Raw genomic sequence first — 21,639 nt, 5'->3', positions numbered from 1 at the left:
GGTTTTAATTATTTTGTTAGCCTCACACCAGAAAAAGGGTACCAGATTTAAAGGGGATGATCAGAAGGGAAAACATAAAACAAGCCGAGAGTCAAAGCCTATTGTCAGTCCTATCGTTCATCTTTATATATAATACGCTAGCGTGGCTGTCCAGGATTTTAAATCACCTGTAGCTCGCAAACCGTTTGACCGATTGACCTGAAATTTGTTACACATATATAGTACTACGTGACCTAGAGGTGAAGATTTTTATTCCTCTTTTTATTTTTATTTTATTTTATTGTCGAATCAACTCTCAGCAGCGGTTGTGCAGCGCATGCATACGGGCGCCGTTCTCATTCCCTACCACCTTCGCCGTCACTTCCCCTACATCTTCATATCTTAAATAATTCTTGAGGCAGATTGAAGACTGAAGTGCCAGCTTAAGTGAAAAATTAAAGGAAACGTGCTAAGCAATTGCAACACAAACAATGACTTAATTAGTTTTAACGTGAAAAGATGCTGACGGAAGAAGAGGAGAAGCGGGCCGTTAGGGTGGAGAAAAGAAGAAGAGCCGCTCAGGAAGCAGCAAGCACATCAACCTCTGAGCAAACGAATCGTAAACGTACAGAGAAAGAGTCTGAAAACTAGGAACGGTCAAGTGTAGTCGTGCAGTCCGCCGTTACTGGTCTAAGTATAATTAAAAATCTAAGAATTGCAGCAAGGAATTTCCAGCAGTATTCAAGAAGCAGAAAATCTACAGAGGAATAACTAATACATGCATGAAGATTATTTTCTTAGAATATCCACAAACTCGGACAGTATGCACCTGATGTGTCAGTTCTTGAGGAGCATGCGGATGACATCAGCTGTGTAACTTTTGCGTCACGATGATAGAAATGCAGACAAATTCAGATTCAGTTTTGAGCGTCTAAGAATTCCTAGGCTATGTTGAGCCGAATGGCCCGTCCTCCTTTACACTTTTTAAATGTTCTTGTGCTAAATGACACGAGGGTGAAACCAGAAACATCCTGAAAATCAGAACGTCTAGCTCTGCGCTTTAAGGTCTTTGCAGTGATCAGACAGGTGTTCATTCTATCATCATTATTCCACATTTCAGAGCCTCCGGTGGTTGTACGTGGTTTGCAGTCTCTTGAGGTGGTTAAGGGCTCAGATGTTGTACTACAGTGTGAAGTTACTGGAACGGCACCCTTTAAAATCACCTGGCATAAGGATGCTAAAGAAATGTGGAGCAGTAAGAGACACACTTTTAAGGATGAAAATGGAGTCGTTAGCTTCCACATTTCAAAATGTGATGCTCTAGATGTTGGCGAGTACCAGTGCACTGTTACCAACGATGTGGGCAGTTGCACTTCCAAGTGTAAGCTCACAACTAAAGGTTGGTCGCTTTGTAAAAATTACCTTTACCCATCTATATTGTCCTGCTTTTACTTTGCCCATATTCATTAATTCTTCATTTTTTTGGAAATAGAGCCGCCATCGTTTATCCAGAAAATAGAAAACCTTGTCACGGTGGTGGGACACTATGCATTGTTTCAGTGTACTGTAACCGGATCCCCCCCCTTGTCAGTAAGATGGCAGAAAGATGAAGACTGGCTCTTACAGGGGGCTAATACTGAAATTAAATTTGAGAACAATGTGGCAACACTGAAAATCGGATACGCTGAAGCCTCTCATAGTGGAAGGTACACCTGCCAGGCCATAAACGAGGCAGGAACTGACAAGTGCTTTGCCACATTAGTAGTGAAAGGTTGGTACTGGCATTGGGTTCTTGGGGTGGTCTTGTCGGGTAAAGGGTTCCCGGACATTCTCTTGCTTACTCTTGCCTTGATCTTGCATCTGCAGAACCTGCTGAGATCACAGAAAGTTCAAAGCGATGAGCGTGACAGCAGGTGACCCAATCAGCCTGGAGTGTACTGTGGTGGGCACACCTGAATTGAAAGTGAGGTGGTTTAAGGATAATAAAGAACTCTTTCCGAGCAGACAGTATAAAATCAGCTTTGTTAACAACGTAGCCAGCCTGAAGATTCAGTCAGCCCACAAAGATGACATGGGCGAATATTGCTTTGAAGTTGGCAATGACATTGGAAGCAGCACTTGTAAGGCATATCTGACCGTTCTAGGTTGGTGCTCGTCTTTTGTTTCCTGCACATTGCGCATGTTAATCTCTTGGTTGTTTCTTTAGGCTGAATAGAGTGCTTTAATTTTTTTTTTGTATTGCACAGAGCAAGTAATTCCTCCATCGTTCATCAAAAAGCTTGCCGACGTGCAGCAGGTTTTAGGATCTTTCGTCCGGATGGAGTGCAAAATTTCTGGCTCTCTTCCAATCCACGTGGACTGGTATAAGGATGGCAGCAACGTATCTGGCATCTCAAAGTGCCACACCGCCTATCATGACAACACCGTGTCCTTGGAGATTCATGACATCGAAGTGGATGACGGCGGAACTTACACGTGTAAACTGGCCAACACTGCCGGCACGTCCGATTGCAGTGGTATCTTAACGGTTAAAGGTCAGCTGATCCTTCTGTCCAATCACGTGGACTTATCTTTATTTCTTAACGAGGTGGTTCTTAAGCTGGGCATGGAAGGGGCGTGGTCATTCTGTAAGTACACGCCCACATTCCAGTCCCCACACCCCTAATTAGCTTTAACTGAAGTGGAATCACAGAGTAAATGATACGGCCACTTCAACATGGGATACTGGTGGGGAAAAGGTTAAGAGCCACCATCTTAATGTCTCTTCTTGGAAATGGTGAACTCCTCTTTCTTTCTTACTGTAAAAAATCTTGTTAACTTCTAACCTCTTGATATTTTTTTTTTTCTTAACACGTTTTTTTTTTTAGAACCACCAAGCTTTATAACGAAACCAGAAGACCAACGAGTTCTCCCGGGGGCTGCTGTGCATTTTAAGAGTACTTTTAAAGGAACGTCCCCCTTTACTGTCAAATGGTTGAAAGATGACCGTGAAATAATAACCGGACCAACATGTTTTGTTGGACTTGAAGGGTCGTCGTGCTATTTAGACCTTTCCTCTGTTGATGTTTCCGACAGTGGAGTGTACACGTGCCAAGTTAGCAATGACGCTGGCACAATCAGCTGTGTGACGCAGTTATTTGTCAAAGGTTTGCACAGTTTCTTTCTCTTTCTTTCATATCCTCACCTGTAAGGTGGCAGAGTGGTGGCTCTGAACTTAGGGATCTGCACTGGCCATCAGAAGGTTGCCGGTTCAAATCCCGTAAAATGCCAATAGGGACTCTGCTCTGTTGGGCCCTTGAGCAAGGCCCTTAACCTGCAATTGCTGAGCGCTTTGAGTAGTGAGAAAAGCGCTATATAAATACAAAGAATTATTATCAAGTGATCCTGTTAAATTCTTCTCACTAACTTTTCTTTTTCAGGATCCTCTTAATCTTTAAAAACAAGACAATGTTCAATCTTTTACCTTTGTTAGTTAGGAAATTTTGATGCTCTTTCTTTTATGACACTTCTCTTGCTGTCTTCATTTCTCAGAGCCTCCCAAGTTTGTAAAGAAACTTGAACCCTCGAACGTGGTGAAATGCTCCAATGCAGCCCACTTTGAATGCAAAGTCAGCGGGTCTCCTGAAATCCGAATTTCTTGGTTCAAAAAGGACACGAAATTAAGTGAAGACGTAAGGCACAGGATGACTTTTGTGGATTCTGTGGCTGTTCTTGAGATTGAAAACACCAGCGTTGAAGACAGCGGTGACTACATCTGTGAAGCACAGAATGAGGCCGGGACCCTGAGCTGTAGCACAGCACTAATAGTCAAAGGTTAGAAGCCATGTTTCTTTCTTCCTTTCTTTTCAGTTTTTAACAGATTGTCATTTTAAATGCTGTTTTGTCTTGGTAAAGTAATATTTTGCTCTGCTTTCCCCTATTGTATTATTAATATGTAGCCTTAGAATGCCTAATCTCACAGACTTACCACTGTTTATAAGGTATTATTATATATAACTTATCCCCACCTTCCCTTCTATATCTATAACCTCAGGCAATTAGGTGTAGTAAAAAGACAAGCAGGAGTTAAGTTACACATAAGATAATGTATTATTGATAATTTTCATAAATAATAACAAAATGCAACGTACATTTGAATATTGGCAACCATACAGCCTGATTAAATGGTGATATGTAGTTCAGGCGGCACACAGACTTGTAGTTACTTAAATGTCTCTAGTTAAGGCATCATTGGTGCTCAGCTTTCAGCCACATGTCTGTTCAAAATGGCTGCTGAGCTGTGCTCTTCATTGGGTTGTCTTCATCATCACAGGTTAGCAAGAGAGATGCTTCTTTCAGATGTTGGTTAGTAAGAGAGAGATACTTCTACATCATCAAAGGTTAGCAAGAGAGAGTTTGTGAGGTTAAACACGTACATTTATAGATGTTCTGTCCAACCCCTACAGCCAATAGGACATCATGATACTGTGAAATAAGTACACGAAACAGATTAAGGGTTGGGGTTTTTACGCCCCGTATACTGTAAATCAAAAAGGTCAGTTCAGTTTTAGTAACTCAAAATTGACAATCAAAACAGGGAAGGACGGACATTTTATAATAACGTGGAGGGATGCTGGGAAGTGTTGCGGTGGTTTCTGGGAGTCTGACGTCATCAGGGCACGTTAAATGCTACAAAGGAACACGGAAGTGTGCGTTTCCTTGATACGTCCGGGCGCTCTTTACGGCTCCGCCGCCTCTGCCTTTCTGAGGAAGTAAAGAGACAGGGATTAGTACACTGCCGTAGCTCCCTCGCGGGACATTTTATGCGACAAACCGGGTCGATCAGCTGCTCCCTAAGCGCTCGTGCGTGACAGTACTAAAAAGCTTCTGATCCAAGCTCCCTAACCCTAACCCTAACCCCAAAGGGGGACTAGAACATCTTAACACCTGCCCCCAAACCATATGTTAAAGTACACCTTAGCCTACTTGCAGGGGTAGAAATGACTTTAGCAAAGAAACACTCGGCAAACTGGTTTAAGACGCATCCCCCAAATCCTGTCGTAAAATTCAAACAGACCCATTCCTAAGTAGGGGGTTAAACACTAAATTCCATTGCTTTGCCTAAATTACAAATAAAGACATACAAAATATTTATCAAGTTGTATGTAAAATCTCACATCACAACAAATACTCATTAATTTCTTGTTTAGTTTAGAATCGTGCTGTTAAACTGGGTAAAGCTGGTAAAGCACGGACTATGTCCTTGGACAAAGAGCTTGACGTACAATATTTCCATTCTCAGCTATGGTAGTGGCCAGAAGAATGATATTTAAGGAACAATTGTCCAATTTAGGTTCTTATAATATAGCAGGGCTGTCCAACACATCACTCGCCACCCCTTTCCAAGTAGCTCACCAAAGGATTAATGAATCCTACATAAATTTGAAAAATTGATTAGTCAAATTAGGGCCGGGCGATCTTTCCAAAAAATCCTTTTAATACAAAATCGATTAATTAACCTTAATCTGAACTGCAATCTCTCTTTTCACTGTGGCATACACTGAAGAGAATATCCAGACTCAAACTCATCAAGACCTAAGTAACACTTTATTTTAAATATCAAACAAAGTTGAATTCAATTGTTCTCTCGTTTGCTAGCTAAGCGGAGTTAAGGATGCTGGTGAGTGAGTGACGAAGGCCCCTGCCCTCGGCCCGTTGTGTGTTTCTCAGATTCGCTCAAATAAATCGATACGGCAACTGAACTATGCTCTAATATAAAGCACACGATCAAGCTAGGTATTCTCTAAAATTTATCAAAAATGTTTCACTTTAGACAACTATTTTATATGGAATATTTAATTGTTACTATGACTGTGAAAAAATAACTTTGACTTGAAAAGTACCAAATTTATCCTTTAAGTCAAAACAGGAGGCGAGAATCCAGGTCAGGTACTAAAACAGAGTGACAGCTAGGAGATCACAGTAATATAATATGTAACACACAAAGATCTTTGTAAGTACAGCATCTTCAAACTTACATGATTTGGAAAGCACGACGGTGACCTTTATCTTGACACGGTGAATACATCACACAACACACACCTCCGATCATTAAGCCAAGCAGGCACACCACCTTTGACAGACTTAAAAAATATCTGGATGAGATAGGGGTAGGGGCGGCACGGTGGCACAGTGGGTAGCGCTGGTGCCTTACAGTAAGGAGACCTGGGTTCGCTTCCTGTGTGGAGTTTGCATGTTCTCCCAGTGTCTGCGTGGGTTTCTCCCGGGTACTCCGGTTTCCTCTCACAGTCCACAGACATGCAGGTTAGGTGCATTGGCGATTCTAAATTGTCCCCAGTATGTGGGTGTGTGTGTGTGCAACCTGCGGTGGGCTGGCGCCCTGCCCGGGGTTTGTTTCCTGCCTTGTGCCCTGTGTTGGCTGGGATTGGCTCCAGCAGACCCCCGTGACCCTGTAGTTAGGATATAGCGAGTTGGATAATGGATGGATGGATGGATGGATATGGGTAGGGCTGCCAGATTCGAAAATTAGAAATACGGGACACTCTTAAAATCTCTCTCTGTATTACTATATATATAAATTTATACATGCCCCCTACACACCCAGACCAATATATTATATAAAAGTAGAGACATAAGTTAAAAACATAAAGCAAGGATTTTAATGGGTTATGAGGAAAACAAAAGTAAAATCATTTGAAAATTATTGAATACAAGCTAAAAAAAAGTTCTGTAAAAGTGAAATCAATGAAATGAAAATATTTATTTCATACAGACAATAGAGAAATATTATTATTATTTAATACAGACAGTTAGAAAAAAAATGGGCCGTGGCAAGTAGTAACAACACACGTCGTCGAGACTGTATGTTGCAATGCTGTGTGGAGACTGGCCCGGACACAGACAGGCGGACACCGTAGGTACAAAACCCAACACACGTTTATTATACTTATTATTTACAATTAGTGCTCACACACAACCCCAGTACTCCCCCAAAGTCCAGGCCTCTACCAAATGCCTCTCTTCAGGTCTGCCTGCACTCCTCTCCTCCAAGACTTCGTCTACTCCACTCCCGACTCCAGCCATTGAATGGAGGGAGGCGACCCCTTTTATTTTCACCCGGATGTACTCCAGGTGCCTTCTGATGAGCTTTCGCCGGCCCTTCCTGGTGTGGCAGAAGTACCAGCTGTGCACCCCGAAGCACTCCAGGTGTCCCTGGTCTTCTTCCCCTCAGCACTTCTGGGTGTTACGGAAGTGCTGAGGGCCAGGGCTCTTCAGGCATCCAGGCGCCCCCTGGCAGTGACCACGGGCCCCTATAGGGTTGAGCTTCCAAGCTCTGTTCCCCATACCTACCAGGGCGGCTGCCCTCTTGTGGTCTGAAGGAGGCGCAGTTCCTCTCCCAGTCCTTCTGGGCGTCCCAGCCGCTTGCCACAGCTGATACAGAACTGCACATCAGTGCGGCCGGAGAGCACAACGGTAAGAGTGTCGCTGTCCTCCGCCAACCAGAGCAACTGAACAAGCTGCAGACTGGCAGCAAACACGAGTTCCCTCGTGTAGCAGTAGATGCTCGTGTCCACCTCTCGAACCCTCAGGTACCACTCTTGAGACCAGGTGAAAGTATAATAACTTTTCTTTTTATTACTATACGGTGCACAAAGCACTCTCCTCCACACACTCATTAACCACAATACTCTTTCTCAATAAAAAATCCTCCACTCCCAGACACGTCGCCACCCTACCTCCCAGCTCAGCTCAAATGTCTGGGCTCACCCAGAGTCCTTTTAAAGCCCCTGACCCGGAAGTGGCTCCAAGCCAAACCCACAAGTCCGTTTTCCTTCCGGGTCAGGGCAAAGTCCTTTTCTTCATCCCGGGAGCACATCGCTTCTTCCAGTCACGTGACTGGGATGCACTCCCGGGTTATAGATAGATAGATAGATAGATAGATACTTTATTAATAGGGCAGAAAAGAGTCCATGAGGCCCTTCGCAGCGACTCCTGGCGGCCCCCAAGGTATCCAGCAGGGCTGTGTATAAAAACTACAGAGTCCATGAGGCCCTGCTGGAACTCGGGGCACCAATATGCTGTCCAGAGGGCTCCTCCTAGCGGCCTGGGGGTGAGGGCCGGACTGGAAAGCCGGCAATCCTCCACAGTTCCCCCCTCTCAGCGAAGCCAACTGGGGCGGAGCGTTGGTCCCCGCGAGGGACGTTCTCCTCCAAGAGGACGCGTTGTCCGGACCCTGGCGACGATGTCGAGACCCCCCAGCGAACCTTGGGGGAACAGTGTACCGGTTAACCCACCGCTCCCCTGTCCTCCGGGGACAACTTCGCCATAGATGGCCCGGTTGACGGCAGTTGTAACACCGCCGCCGTCCTCCTGGTTGCCTCTCTTCTTGGGACCTAAAACACCTTGGAAACTCCGTCAGGGTTAGCTCCGCCCTGTCCTCCGCCAAGGAGGGAATTATAGCCGCCTTGCTGCTCTCTGCCCTTTTCTTTATATTGTTAGGAGACCCGCATTTCTGGGTGGGGATCTCCTGCTTTCTCTGGGGCTTGTGCACAACGTGTGGCTCTCTATGGAAGAGAGAGAGCCTCTTTGCTGTTTGCACGCCCGTTGTCCTGTGTAAACTCGGAGGCGGCGTCATTAGTACCGTATCGCTCCGGATAACAGCACTATTCAGCTGCTCCGGGACGATCGGTACTTCCCCCGCCTCTCCGGTAACCAACGGCAACCCCTTTATCACGCGGGTCGGGCTCTTACGGTCCGCGTTATCCCGGAGCGGCGTCTGATATCGCCGCACCGGTTCTATCGGATCGCTACCCAACCACTCTGTATTCGTACCACATTCGATTGTCGGAGACACAGCGCTTTGGCAACCGCAACTTATTAAACGCGGTGCCGATTCACACTGCGTCCCCTTATCATATACGGCGCAGATTTTACTCACCTGCACCGCCGAATCAATCGAGGCCGGGGCTTCACGGCCTAACCGCCGAAGGTATTCGTGCAATCCCCTCAACGGCGTTTCGGCTGCAGCTCCCAGCTCTTCAACACGCTCCTTCACCTCCTGTAGTCCCTGGAAGAAAGCGTAAAGGGGCGCGAGACATTTCTCGAGCTCCTGCAAGTTTGTAGAGTTATTTGTTTCGGCCGGCAGTAAGGCCACTTCCTTGTATTGGTCATCTGCCGACCGGGAACCAATGAGCACGTCCACTCCTGGCACGTGCTCTGCTGATGAGCGCAAGGGCTCCTGGGATTTGGAGTCTTCTGAGGGACGGGTGGCTGCAACAAGCCGACTGAGGTCTGCCTTTTTACTATTAATGTCAGACGCTACAGTCACTTCCCGCCCCTCTTTCTTTTTATTTATAGATGGCGCTGCTTCGCTCGCCGCCCCCTTCCCCTTCAGGGAGCGCAGATGCGTTGGGGAATTACTGACCTCACCGACGGCTCCCAACTGACCTTCTTCCTGGTAGTCGTCGCGCGAGGTCACGTGGATAGATCCCACGAATGGGTTGGCCGCTTCCATCCGACTTCCAACCCGGCTTGCCTTCTGGGTATCGTGGCCATCTTGCTACGGTACGAGGCAGGTATCCGTATCAGCGGTTGTTTTCTGAAGGCAGGCCTCTGCAAAATAGGAACAAACTATCCCTTGCCCATCGGGCGTTGCCCCGGCACATACCTCCGGATTCTCCCGCTGTGTCCCCGACTCCTTCAGGGCTGTTGACGTAGCCGATTGCTGGCAGCCTACTTGCAATTGCGCCCTTCGGACTTGCTCAGCTTTTATCGACTGCCGGTCCCCCTCACACCCAGTTAGGTGAAGCCAGTACAGCTCGGCATCGGTTGCGGTCTTCACCCAGTTGATGCTGGCCTTCTTCTTGCCCGACTTTTTCCCCATTCTTGCCTGCTGAAGATATAGGCTTCCCGCTGCAGCGCTCTTGGTCGCGGGTGGAGTTTTCACCTCCGTGGTCACTAGATGGACCTTCGTAGGGTTCTCTGCCACAACGAATTTAATATTTAGTGCAGATCCTCTGCCTCCAGACGGCCAGAGAATCCTGCCGACTACGCCAGTGTAGCAGTAGATGCTCGTGTCCACCGCTCGAACCCTCAGGTACCACTCTTGAGACCAGGTGAAAGTATAATAACTTTTCTTTTTATTACTATACGGTGCACAAAGCACTCTCCACACCACACTCATTAACCACAATACTCTTTCTCAATAAAAAATCCTCCACTCCCAGACACGTCGCCACCCTACCTCCCAGCTCAGCTCAAATGTCTGGGCTCACCCAGAGTCCTTTTAAAGCCCCTGACCCGGAAGTGGCTCCAAGCCAAACCCACAAGTCCGTTTTCCTTCCGGGTCAGGGCAAAGTCCTTTTCTTCATCCCGGGAGCACATCGCTTCTTCCAGTCACGTGACTGGGATGCACTCCCGGGTTATAGGGCAGAAAAGAGTCCATGAGGCCCTTCGCAGCGACTCCTGGCGGCCCCCAAGGTATCCAGCAGGGCTGTGTATAAAAACTACAGAGTCCATGAGGCCCTGCTGGAACTCGGGGCACCAATATGCTGTCCGGAGGGCTCCTCCTAGCGGCCTGGGGGTGAGGGCCGGACTGGAAAGCCGGCAATCCTCCACACTCGTTACATTTGGGTTATTTTCATCAAGAAAATCTGAGAAAAGAAAGTAGAATTACTTATAAAGTTACAACTAAGTACCGTAAGAAGGTAGTAAAAATATATTTTTATTACGAGATTTGAAAATGAATTAAATATGGGACAGGGGACAAAATGATCAAATATGGGACATGTCCCGTATATACAGTGCATCCAGAAAGTATTCCCAGCGCTTCATCACTTTTTCCACATTTTGTTATGTTACAGCCTTATTCCAAAATGGATTAAATTCATTTTTTTCCTCAGAATTCTACACACAACACCCCATAATGACAACGTGAAAAAAGTTTACTTGAGGTTTTTGCAAATTTATTAAAAATAAAAAACTGAGAAATCCCATGTCCATAAGTATTCACAGCCTTTGCTCAATACTTTGTCGATGCCCCTTTGGCAGCAATTACAGCCTTAAGTCTTGTTGAATATGATGCCACAAGCTTGGCACACCTATCCTTGGCCAGTTTCGCCCATTCCTCTTTGCAGCACCTCTGAAGCTCCATCAGGTTGGACGGGAAGCGTCGGTGCACAGCCATTTTAAGATCTCTCCAGAGATGTTCAATCAGATTCAAGTCTGGGCTCTGGCTGGGCCACTCAAGGACATTCACAGAGTTGTCCTGAAGCCACTCCTTTGATAACTTGACTGTGTGCTTAGGGTCGTTGTCCTGCTGAAAGATGAACCGTCGCCCCAGTCTGAGGTCAAGAGCGCTCTGGAGCAGGTTTTCATCCAGGATGTCTCTGTACATTGCTGCAGTCATCTTTCCCTTTATCCTGACTAGTCGCCCAATCCCACAGCATGATGCTGCCACCACCATGCTTCACTGTAGGGATGGTATTGGCCTGGTGATGAGCGGTGCCTGGTTTCCTCCAAACGTGACGCCTGGCATTCACACCAAAGAGTTCAATCTTTGTCTCATCAGACCAGAGAATTTTCTCTCTCATGGTCTGAGAGTCCTTTAGGTGCCTTTTGGCAAACTCCAGGTGGGCTGCCATGTGCCTTTTACTAAGGAGTGGCTTCCGTCTGGCCACTCTACCATACAGGCCTGATTGGTGGATTGCTGCAGAGATGGTTGTCCTTCTGGAAGGTTCTCCTCTCTCCACAGAGGACCTCTGAAGCTCTGACAGAGTGACCATCGGGTTCTTGGTCACCTCCCTGACTAAGGCCCTTCTCCCCCGATCACTCAGTTTCGATGGCCGGCCAGCTCTAGGAAGAGTCCTGGTGGTTTTGAACTTCTTACACTCATGGATGATGGAGGCCACTGTGCTCATTGGGAGAAATTTTTCTGTAACCTTCCCCAGATTTGTTCCTCGAGACAATCCTGTCTCGGAGGTCTACAGACAATTCCTTTGACTTCATGCTTGGTTTGTGCTCGGACATGAACTGTCAACAGTGGGACCTTATATAGACAGGTGTGTGCCTTTCCAAATCAGGTCCAGTCAACTGAATTTACCACAGGTGGACTCCAATGAAGCTGCAGAAACATCTCAAGGATGATCAGGGGAAACAGGAGGCACCTGACCTCAATTTTGAGCTTCACGGCAAAGGCTGTGAATACTTATGTACATGTGCTTTCTCAGTTCTTTTATTTTTAATAAATTTGCAAAAACCTCAAGTAAACTTTTTTCATGTTGTCATTATGGGGTGTTGTGTGTAGAATTCTGAGGAAAAAAATGAATTTAATCCATTTTGGAATAAGGCTGTAACATAACAAAATGTGCAAAAAGTGATGAAGCGCTGGGAATACTTTCTGGATGCACTGTAAGGGACGTCTGGCAACCCTGGATATGGGGACATCTTAGCTGTTACCTAAACCAGTGGTTCTCAAACTGTGGGGCGCGAAGTAACACAAAGGGGGGTGTGAAGATGTGAAAAAAAGAAAACAAGAATCGAAAATATGAAAAATCCATCTATTGAAACCAAAACAAATCAACTTAAACTACATTCTGATACTAGAAAAATAAATATAGAGTTAGATAAATGTTGATAAAAGTTAAGTAGGTATAATAAAATATGCATCTGTGATATATCATTAATTTAAAAAGAACAAATTGGTATTAGTGGGCTCCTTTCAAAAAAACATTAGGGGGGTGCGATTAAAACTGTTATGAAAACTCGGGTCGCAAATACTTAAAGGTTGAGAAACGCTGACCTAAACAAACAAATGACAAATTTCTTATGTTCAGAACAATGATGGCAGTGTTCTTACCAGAACAATATGGCAATGAGGGAGATCAAATTTAAAATCAAATCAAAACCAAAAAATGAATGCAACATGGAATTCTTTAACGTCAGAAGTCTCCACGGGTTTTCTGAGGCCTAGTAACGACTATAAACAATTGAAACAGTTGTGGGGAATAGCCCGGACACAGACAGACAGACTTCATTTTCACGTTTATTCACACAATGCATGAAGTCCAAATATGCACAACCCAGTGCCACAACACCAATCACCCCAGTAATCCAGGCCAGTCCACAATGCCTTCAGGCCGCCACCTTTTCTCACTCTCACTCTCACGCTCACTCTCACTCTCACTCTCACTCTCACTCTCACTCTCACTCTCACTCTCAGACCTCGTCCTCTTCCACCCGACTCCAGCCTTGAATGAAGGGAGGCGGCCCCTTTTATAGTCACCCGGATGTGCTCCAGGTGGTTCCCGGCAATCTTCCCCTGACACGCCCCTGTGTGGCCGAAGTGCCGGCTGTCTTTCCGGAAGCACTCCGTGTGCCTCTTTTCTTCTTCCCCCCAGCACTTCCTGGTGTGGCGGAAGTGCTGGGGTCCCGAGTCCTCCAGGCATGGGGACGCCCCCTGGCGGTCCGGAGGAGGCATGAGCCCTCCTCCTGCCCTTCTGGGCGTTCCGGCTGGGTACCACCCCCAGCCGCATGCCACAAGTGTCAAATCATGAACAAAATGACTACTGGACTGTAATCTGTAGCCGCAGTGTTTTTCCGTCCGTGAGCCACTTACGTCATCCTGTCATTATCACCTTTATGTAAAGCCATGGAAATGTTGAAATTTGTAGCTAGAAATTCTGAAAAGCTCAACAGGAAAGCCAGTATTAAACACACTGTTACATTTATAGTGAGCGCCTTTGGTGGGAGAGCCCTCCAAACACTCTTCAGGTAAACAGAAACTGTTAGGAATGGTGTCACACGAGTGAACAGACACGGGGAGTAATGGTAATTATTATTCATCTTCCCTCTTGTAGAGCCCCCTGTGTTCGTCAAAATCCCAGAACCAGTGGAAGGCATGAGAGGCAAAGATTTGAGTCTTGAATGTGAGCTGTCAGGTTCACCACCCTTTCAGATCACCTGGTATAAAGACAAAAGACAGATCAAGGACAGTAGGAAATACAAGGTGACGCACGAGGGCTACAGTGCAACCCTCCATATTTTAAATCTGGAAGCCTCCGATATGGGAGAGTATGTGTGCACTGCAGCAAACAACGTCGGCAGTGACACCTGCACTGGTGTGGTGAAGCTCAAAGGTTAGTAAATCCACAGCCATGGTCTTCCTTATGAACTGCTCTCTTGTGGTAACTCTTTATTCCTTTAACCTTTATGATGTCTTAACTTCTTCAGAACCCCCAGTCTTTGTGAAGAAACTGACCAACATGACAACCGTGGTGGGAGAAGAGGTCACTCTGACCGCCACTATAAAAGGCTCCCAGCCAATTAGTGTGTCCTGGGTCAAAGACAAGGAAGATGTGATCCGAGACAGTGAAAATACCAAGATATCATTTGAAAATAATGTTGTCACTCTGAAAATCAGCAACGCGGAGCCAGTCAATAGTGGCAAATATGTCTGTCAGATTAAAAACGACGCAGGAATGCAAGAGTGCATGGCCACGCTGTCAGTTCTAGGTCAGTGCAGAGATGTCTTTGCTGGGCTGTCCTCTTCCGCAGTTCTTCACTGCTCTTGCGTATCTTACTCAAACCACCCACTGTACTCTGCCTTACTTTACAGAACCCGCAGCCATCGTAGAAAAACCAGCCCCTGTAAGTGTGACGGCAGGAGACGCAGCCTCGTTAGAGTGCACTGTTGTCGGCACGCCGGAGCTGAAAGCGAAATGGTTTAAGGACGGCAAAGAACTTGTCTCTGGCCGAAAGTATAAGATCACCCTGGTCAAGAATGTGGCCACACTTAAGTTTTTGTCTGCTGAGAAGGGTGACACTGGCGAGTACACATTTGAGGTCAAGAACGATGTTGGTACTAGCAGTTGCACGACAACGGTCACTGTTTTCGGTTGGTTCTTACTTTCCCTGTTTTCTTCACTTCACATTTATTAGCCAGTGATGTCATTCAGAATAAAGATGGGTAAATGTCATGCTGTTTCTCCAACAGATAAAATTATCCCTCCATCGTTCACAAGAAAATTAAGAGAGACACAGGCCATCTTAGGTGCCTCCGCCCAGATGGAATGCAAAGTTTCAGGGTCCACTCCTTTAACAGTCGAGTGGTTCTTTGACGGCGATGAGATCACAGACGGAGAGAAACACCAAATAACGTACACCGAGAACACATGTTCTTTGCGAATTAACAATCTGGAGGTGTCAGACGCTGGAAAGTATAAATGCCAGGCATCTAACACGGCAGGAGCCGATGAATGTGCTGCCACTTTGACAGTCAAAGGTCAGTAAAACCCACCTTGAGCCAGAGATGGACCCAAGTCTCTTTGTTTTGGTGATCTCACGCTCTTGCTCCTCTGGGGCCTAAATATTCTTTTCTTTTGTCTTCTGTCCTCCTTCTTCTTGATGTGTTTAGAGCCCCCCTCTTTTGTGAAGAGGCCAGACGCTCTTGAAGCTCTGCCAGGCTCGAATGTCACATTTACTGCCACGGTTAGCGGAACACCTCCGCTCAGACTGAAATGGTTTAAAGGCAGCAGTGAGATAATAACGGGACGAAACAGTGCCGTTCTTCTGCAAGGCACAACAGCTTCTCTGGAAATGATTAATGTTGACTCGTCACGGTCCGGCGAGTACACGTGCGAAATCACTAATGACGCCGGCAAGGATGTGTGCACCACAAGTCTCTTTGTGAAAGGTTGGTGTCAAAAACGCGACAGAGATCAAGTAAAACTGTGCCCTCCTTCCACAAAGAGAAGTGTCCTAATTGATATTTGTGCTGTTTTTATCAGAGCCAGCAAAAATCCAGAAGAAACTTAAAGAGTCGAGCGTCGAGGTGGGCAAATCCCTGTTTCTTGAGTGCACTTATTCGGGCACCCCTGAAATTCTAGTCCAGTGGCTGAAGGATGGCACGGAGATCAGTGCTTCAGACAAGTTTGTCATAACCACCACAGAAAACTCCTGCATTCTAGAGATCCTGGACTGCAGCAAGCAGGATGGTGGCAGATACACTTGTGAAGTGACAAACGAAGCAGGACAGGACACATGTCAGGCCGGAGTGTCCATACTTGGTTGGTGCTCTTTAATGATTTGCAATGGAAGGGCTGTTTGCTTTTGTTTTTGCTTCCTGCTTTGGGGTGGAATCTGACCCTGACATTTCTTTTGTATCTTTAGAACCCCCGTATTTTGTGCAGAGCTTACAGCCAATGGACGTGACAGTAGGAGATTCTGTCTGTCTGAAATGTCAAGTTGCAGGAACCCCTGACATCAAGGTGTCTTGGTATAAAGGAGATACCATCCTACGGGCCACCGTGAACTGCAGAATGGAATTTATGAATAACATTGCAGCTCTGAAACTGAACAAAGTGTCCAAAAATGACATTGGGGAGTTCACATGCAAAGCTGAAAACCGTATTGGGGCAGCATCTACAAGCACCTCCTTGAATGTGCAAGGTGACCCCACGGCTCTTTGTGATCAGTTTAAGCTTTACTCTTTGTGTTTTTCTTTTTGCTTAGTCATTCTTTAATTTGCACTGTTCTGTTACAGATGCCAAAACCCCACCCACCTTCACACGGAAACTTACGAGCATGCAAGGCATTGTGGGTAATCCCATTGTGTTTGAGTGTCAGATTTCTGGGACATCCCCGATTGAGGTTTCTTGGTATAAGGATGGGAAATCTTTAACGGGACAAGCCGATTTCATCACATCGTTTGCAGATAACACTGCAGTTTTAGAAATTGCTTGCACCAATAAGTCGCATTCTGGCGAATACACCTGTGAAGCTTCCAATGCTATCGGAAGTGCTTCTTGTCGAGCCAAACTCGGACTTCAAGGTTGGTGGGGAATTTGTGTATTCATGTCATTTTTTTTTCTTTACATTTCTTTCACACGATTCTTTGATAAATTGCATTCTTTTCTTGAAATCGGGACGTGTCTGCTTTGTGTTTCATCCGAAGTCATTCATTACTCTTCCATTTCCATTTTAGAGCCCAGGTTTGCTCCCGTCTTTGACAGAAAGCTCTCTCCGCTGGATGTTGCCGTGGGAGATGTGATTGAACTTACCTGTCATGTGACTGGCACTTCACCCATGAAAGTCACATGGTCAAAGGACAACAAAGACATCCGAACAGGAGGAAATTACAGAATCGGATTAGCTGATGACACCCCCAAGCTGATTATTCTTAAGGCCGATAAAGGAGATTCTGGCCAATACACATGTCATGCTAGCAACGATAAGGGGAAGGACTCTTGTACGGCCCAGGTGGTGGTCAAAGGTATTTCAGCTCGGATTCTTGCAAACCAAATTCCAGTGATTCGTTGTCTTCTTTTATTTTTTCCAGCAGCAAAGCATGATGCCTCTTCTTCTTTCATTTTAAATCTCAGCTCAGCACTAATCTGTGACGTTTCTACGTTTACTTGCTCAAAGCCAACACACATTTATGGAATTTCTGCTTCATCTTTGACTGATTATGGGGCTCATTCCCAAAAGACAGAATTTAGTAAACAAATTCTTTACAAAAACCTCCTAACAGAATCCCTAACATAGTTAGTTTTTATGTTGCAATTTAAAATGTTTTTTAGTTCACCTGTAACTTTTTAAATTACAGTGGACCCTTGACTTACGAACTCAATTCGTTCGCGAGGGCTGGTTGTAACTCAAGTTGGTTGTAAGTCAAGACTATTTTTCCGCATAAGAAATAATGGAAATGCCCTTAATGTGTTCCAAACCTCCCACAGCAACACTTACTTAACTTTTTTAATAAAATAGGGTTGTATAATGTGCATAATTTACCAAAAACACCAATAATTTGTTCTAATGTACTAACCAAAAAGCCTACCAGAAACAACAATTCCATACTGTACTCACCATTTAAGTTGACATCTTTGGCTTGCAGGAAGGAAGGAGGAGGAGAATGAAATGGAAGGTGGTTATTGTTTGGAAGGAGTTTCCTTATACAAATCTTTTCTTTTGTAAAATTGTCGAGATGGTGGATTTCGACATGCTGTACATATTAGCGAGATCGGTCACACGAACGCCACTCTCATATTTCCACACAATTTCCTTCTTCGTTTCAATTGTGATCGCTTTCTTTACTTTCGTTACCTTCGCTTCCTTCCTTAGCAATTATCAAAATAAATTATATAAATCACTGCACTGACCGAAATTACGTCCACAAACACACGTATCTGGGCTCCGACTGACACTTACAAACGCTCTCGACTGTTTGTTTACAATCGCACAAGCGGATACACGTGACCGCATTCAGGTCGTAACGCAAGATGTTTAGGTTTAGGTTTAGGTTTCTTTATTTAGTCATGTTTACACAAGAAAACATGAAATTTGCCTTCTCAGTTGCATCTAATAACAGACAGAATGAAATGGAAGGCGGTTATTGTTTGGAAGGAGTTTCCTTCTACAAATCTTTTCTTTGTAAAATTGTCGAGATGGTGGATTTCGACATGCTGTACATATTAGCGAGATCGGTCACACGAACGCCACTCTCATATTTCCACACAATTTCCTTCTTCGTTTCGATTGTGATCGCTTTCTTTACTTTCGTTACCTTCGCTTCCTTCCTTAGCAATTATCAAAATAAATTATATAAATCACTGCACTGACCGAAATTATGTCCACAAACGCATGTATCTGGGCTCCGACTGACGCTTACAAACACTCTCGACTGTTTGTTTACAATCGCACAAGCGGATACACGTGACCGCATTCAGGTCGTAACGCAAGATGTTTAGGTTTAGGTTTAGGTTTCTTTATTTAGTCATGTTTACACAAGAAAACATGAAATTTACCTTCTCAGTTGCATCTAATAACAGACAGAATGAAATAAAACAGACCAATAGAAATAAGAAAGGTTCAGGTAAGGTAGTTAGATAATACATACTTACACCAAAAAAAAAAAGATGTTGGCCGTAATTCAAAACAAAAATTTTGGTCGTAAACCAAGTTGTTTGCATGTCAGGTCGGTCGTATATCAAGGGTCGACTGTTTTTTGATTGACTGGATTTTTACTCTTTACTGAGTACAGACGTGCAAAAGTTTCCAACTATATTTTCCACACATGGACACGTAAATCGGGTTAAAGTCACTAAACAGAGTAATTTCAATTTGATTAACACGATTATATTGGCAAAGATTGTTTATTTACACGATAATTCACAAATGGCCAGCCATTTTGTTGTGGAAGAGTCTGACAGTGACCTTGTTTTTACCTTAAGACTTTCTATGTGGACCTGAGTATCTCTAAACCTTTGTCTCTTGCTCTATTAATTCACGCTTCCCAGCCAGTCATGGAGATGCAACTGCACTAAGCAGCTCTCCTTGTGGTTGCTGTCTGTGGTTAAAAAGCTCCCGTCTCTTATTTCTAGACACCAGAAAGTGTTTAAAGGGAACACAGAAGTATGTTCATACGTTTATTCATTCAGTATATAGAATTACATTCTCTAAATTACAGTTCTTAAAGCAGAAGAAAAGGAAAAACTAAGTGTGACAACTCATAACATTACAACCTGGATGGATAGCAGCTCTTCTAACTAGAAGTCTGGGCACCCAGAGTGTGTGGAGGCTCAGTTGGTTCCTTCAATCTTGCGTTGCACTTCTGAGCTGAATAATTTTTCAATCCAGAATGATCTCTGTATGGGATCGATGAAAGGAGGGAGACCTAGAGTCTCTGGTGAGCATTGTATTTGTATGTATTTACAGTGGGTATAGAGAACCCCCCCCCCTTGGAAATATTCCCATTTTTTTTGCTTTCAGCCTTAAATGAAAACACACACACTAATATTTTTTCCAGCTTTACTTACTCAATGCAATCTGTAACATCCAAGTGAAAAATATCACAGCTACAGTTCAGAAGAATTTTAAACAAGAAATCTTGAGATTAATAAAGGACCCCCCCCCCCCCTAAACTCCATCAGGTGTCAGTGCCCACCATTTCCATTGAGGTTACTACCTTCCTTCCACCTGTGCTCAATTGTAATGAGTGTGATTAGTGAAGCTGTCCCTGGCTCATTCATTTCCTTGCTTGTTAGTGTGACTGATAGCAAACAACTGGCTATGGCTTGCAAGCCACTTTCAAAAGATCTCAGGGATAGAGTTGTGGATGGACATAAGACAGGAGATGGAGACCAAAAAATCTCAAAGGCTTTATCAATCCCAAGGAGCTCAGTAAAGTCCATCATAAAGAAGTGTTTAATACGACTAGGACCCTCCAAACTAGATGGAAGAGCAAGGAGAAAACTGGTAAGAGCGGCTACCAAGAGGACAATGGCTACTTTGAAGGAGTTCCAGAATTTGATGGCACAGAGTGGTCATTAATGGTGTGCATGTGACAACAATTTCACAAGCGCTCCACAGTGGCTTGTTCGAGAGGGTCGCACTTCTCAAGAAAGGCCACATTAAGGCTCATTTGAGCTTTCCCAGAATGCACCTTGAAGATTCTGATGCTAAGTGGAAAAAAGGTCTTATGGTCAGATGAGACCAAAATCAAACTATTTGGCCTCAATACCAAACGGTACAGCAATGCAGCTCACCATCCACAACACACCATACCTACAGTAAAGCATGGAGGGGGCAGCATCCTGTTGTGGGGGGCCGGGGGCTCTCGTTAGGGTAGAAGGAAAAATGGATGGGGCAAAATACCATCAAATTCTTGAGGAAAACCTGCTACCCTCTGCCGGGAAGTTGAAGATGGGCAGAATGTTCACCTTTCCACACGACAACAACCGAAAGGACACAGCAAAATGGACCACACAGGGGCTGAAGGAGAAAAAAATGAATGTCCTGGTGTGGCCAGTCAGAGCCCAGACCTAAATCACACTGGAAATCTGTGGAAAGATCTGAAGATAGCAGACCACCAACACTCACCATCCAATGTGACCGAACTTGAACAGTTAAACTGTAAAGAAGAGTGGGGGGCAAATATTGAGTGGGCTCAATCTAGGTGTGCAAAGCTGATAGAGAAGAATCCCAACAGACTCAGGGCTGTCATTAAAGCAAAAGGGGGGTCAACAAAATGACATTGACACTGGGGGGGGGGGGGTCCTTTATTAATCTCAGTAGGTCTTGATTTTGATTTTTTTATAATTTTCTGAACTGTAGCTGTGATATCTGTCACTTGGATGTTAGAGGTGGCATTGAGTAAGTAAAGCTGGGAAAAAATCTGAGTTTGTGTGTTTACATTTAAGGCTGTAAAGCAAAGAAAATGGGAATATTTCGAAGGGGGGGTTCATTTCTATACCCACTGTAGATGTACCCCTTGGATCAAATAGTTAGGGGCCATTTCCCCTCTTATGTGTAGGTGTTTGCTTTTAACCCAATATTGGCAAGGCAAATTGAAAAATTGAAATAAATGCTGACATACCTAAACGCGTGAAGACCTTTATCCATTCTGATGTTTTTAGCCTCTTGACGGCCCTCCCATCATGTCACTTTTTGTTCATGAGAAGAATTCGGGACCCCTGTTGTCTGCTAAGTGTCCTGCCCCCTGGCGTCTCTGCTGTTGCCCATTTCTTTCCAAATCACACTGTACACGTCCTCTCTGTTTTCATTGTGACCATGCCTGTAGACCTTCCAAAGCACCCCCCAAACATTAATAGGCTTTACCACCACAGCCGTGCCATTCCATTTGTGTTGTGACCAAAACCAGTCTCC

At 45.0% G+C, this 21,639-nt stretch overlaps 1 protein-coding gene across 1 annotated transcript in view; it reads left to right on the top strand.

Moving 5' to 3' along the window:
- ttn.1 (titin, tandem duplicate 1) overlaps positions 1-21,639 on the top strand; it is a 394,831-nt gene that overhangs the window by 144,298 nt on the left and 228,894 nt on the right. Inside the window, 16 exon segments of the mRNA XM_051930464.1 lie at positions 1,100-1,378; positions 1,472-1,750; positions 1,846-1,866; positions 1,869-2,123; positions 2,226-2,513; positions 2,847-3,125; positions 3,511-3,792; positions 13,836-14,114; positions 14,209-14,490; positions 14,594-14,872; positions 14,972-15,259; positions 15,392-15,670; positions 15,765-16,043; positions 16,147-16,425; positions 16,520-16,807; positions 16,961-17,248. Coding sequence (XP_051786424.1) covers positions 1,100-1,378; positions 1,472-1,750; positions 1,846-1,866; positions 1,869-2,123; positions 2,226-2,513; positions 2,847-3,125; positions 3,511-3,792; positions 13,836-14,114; positions 14,209-14,490; positions 14,594-14,872; positions 14,972-15,259; positions 15,392-15,670; positions 15,765-16,043; positions 16,147-16,425; positions 16,520-16,807; positions 16,961-17,248 — 4,224 coding nt within the window.

The sequence above is a fragment of the Erpetoichthys calabaricus genome, chromosome 8 (assembly GCF_900747795.2).
Source record: "Erpetoichthys calabaricus chromosome 8, fErpCal1.3, whole genome shotgun sequence".
Taxonomy (NCBI): domain Eukaryota; kingdom Metazoa; phylum Chordata; class Cladistia; order Polypteriformes; family Polypteridae; genus Erpetoichthys; species Erpetoichthys calabaricus.
Note: the sequence above shows the minus strand (reverse complement) of the source record. Positions and strands in the feature narration are given on the sequence as shown.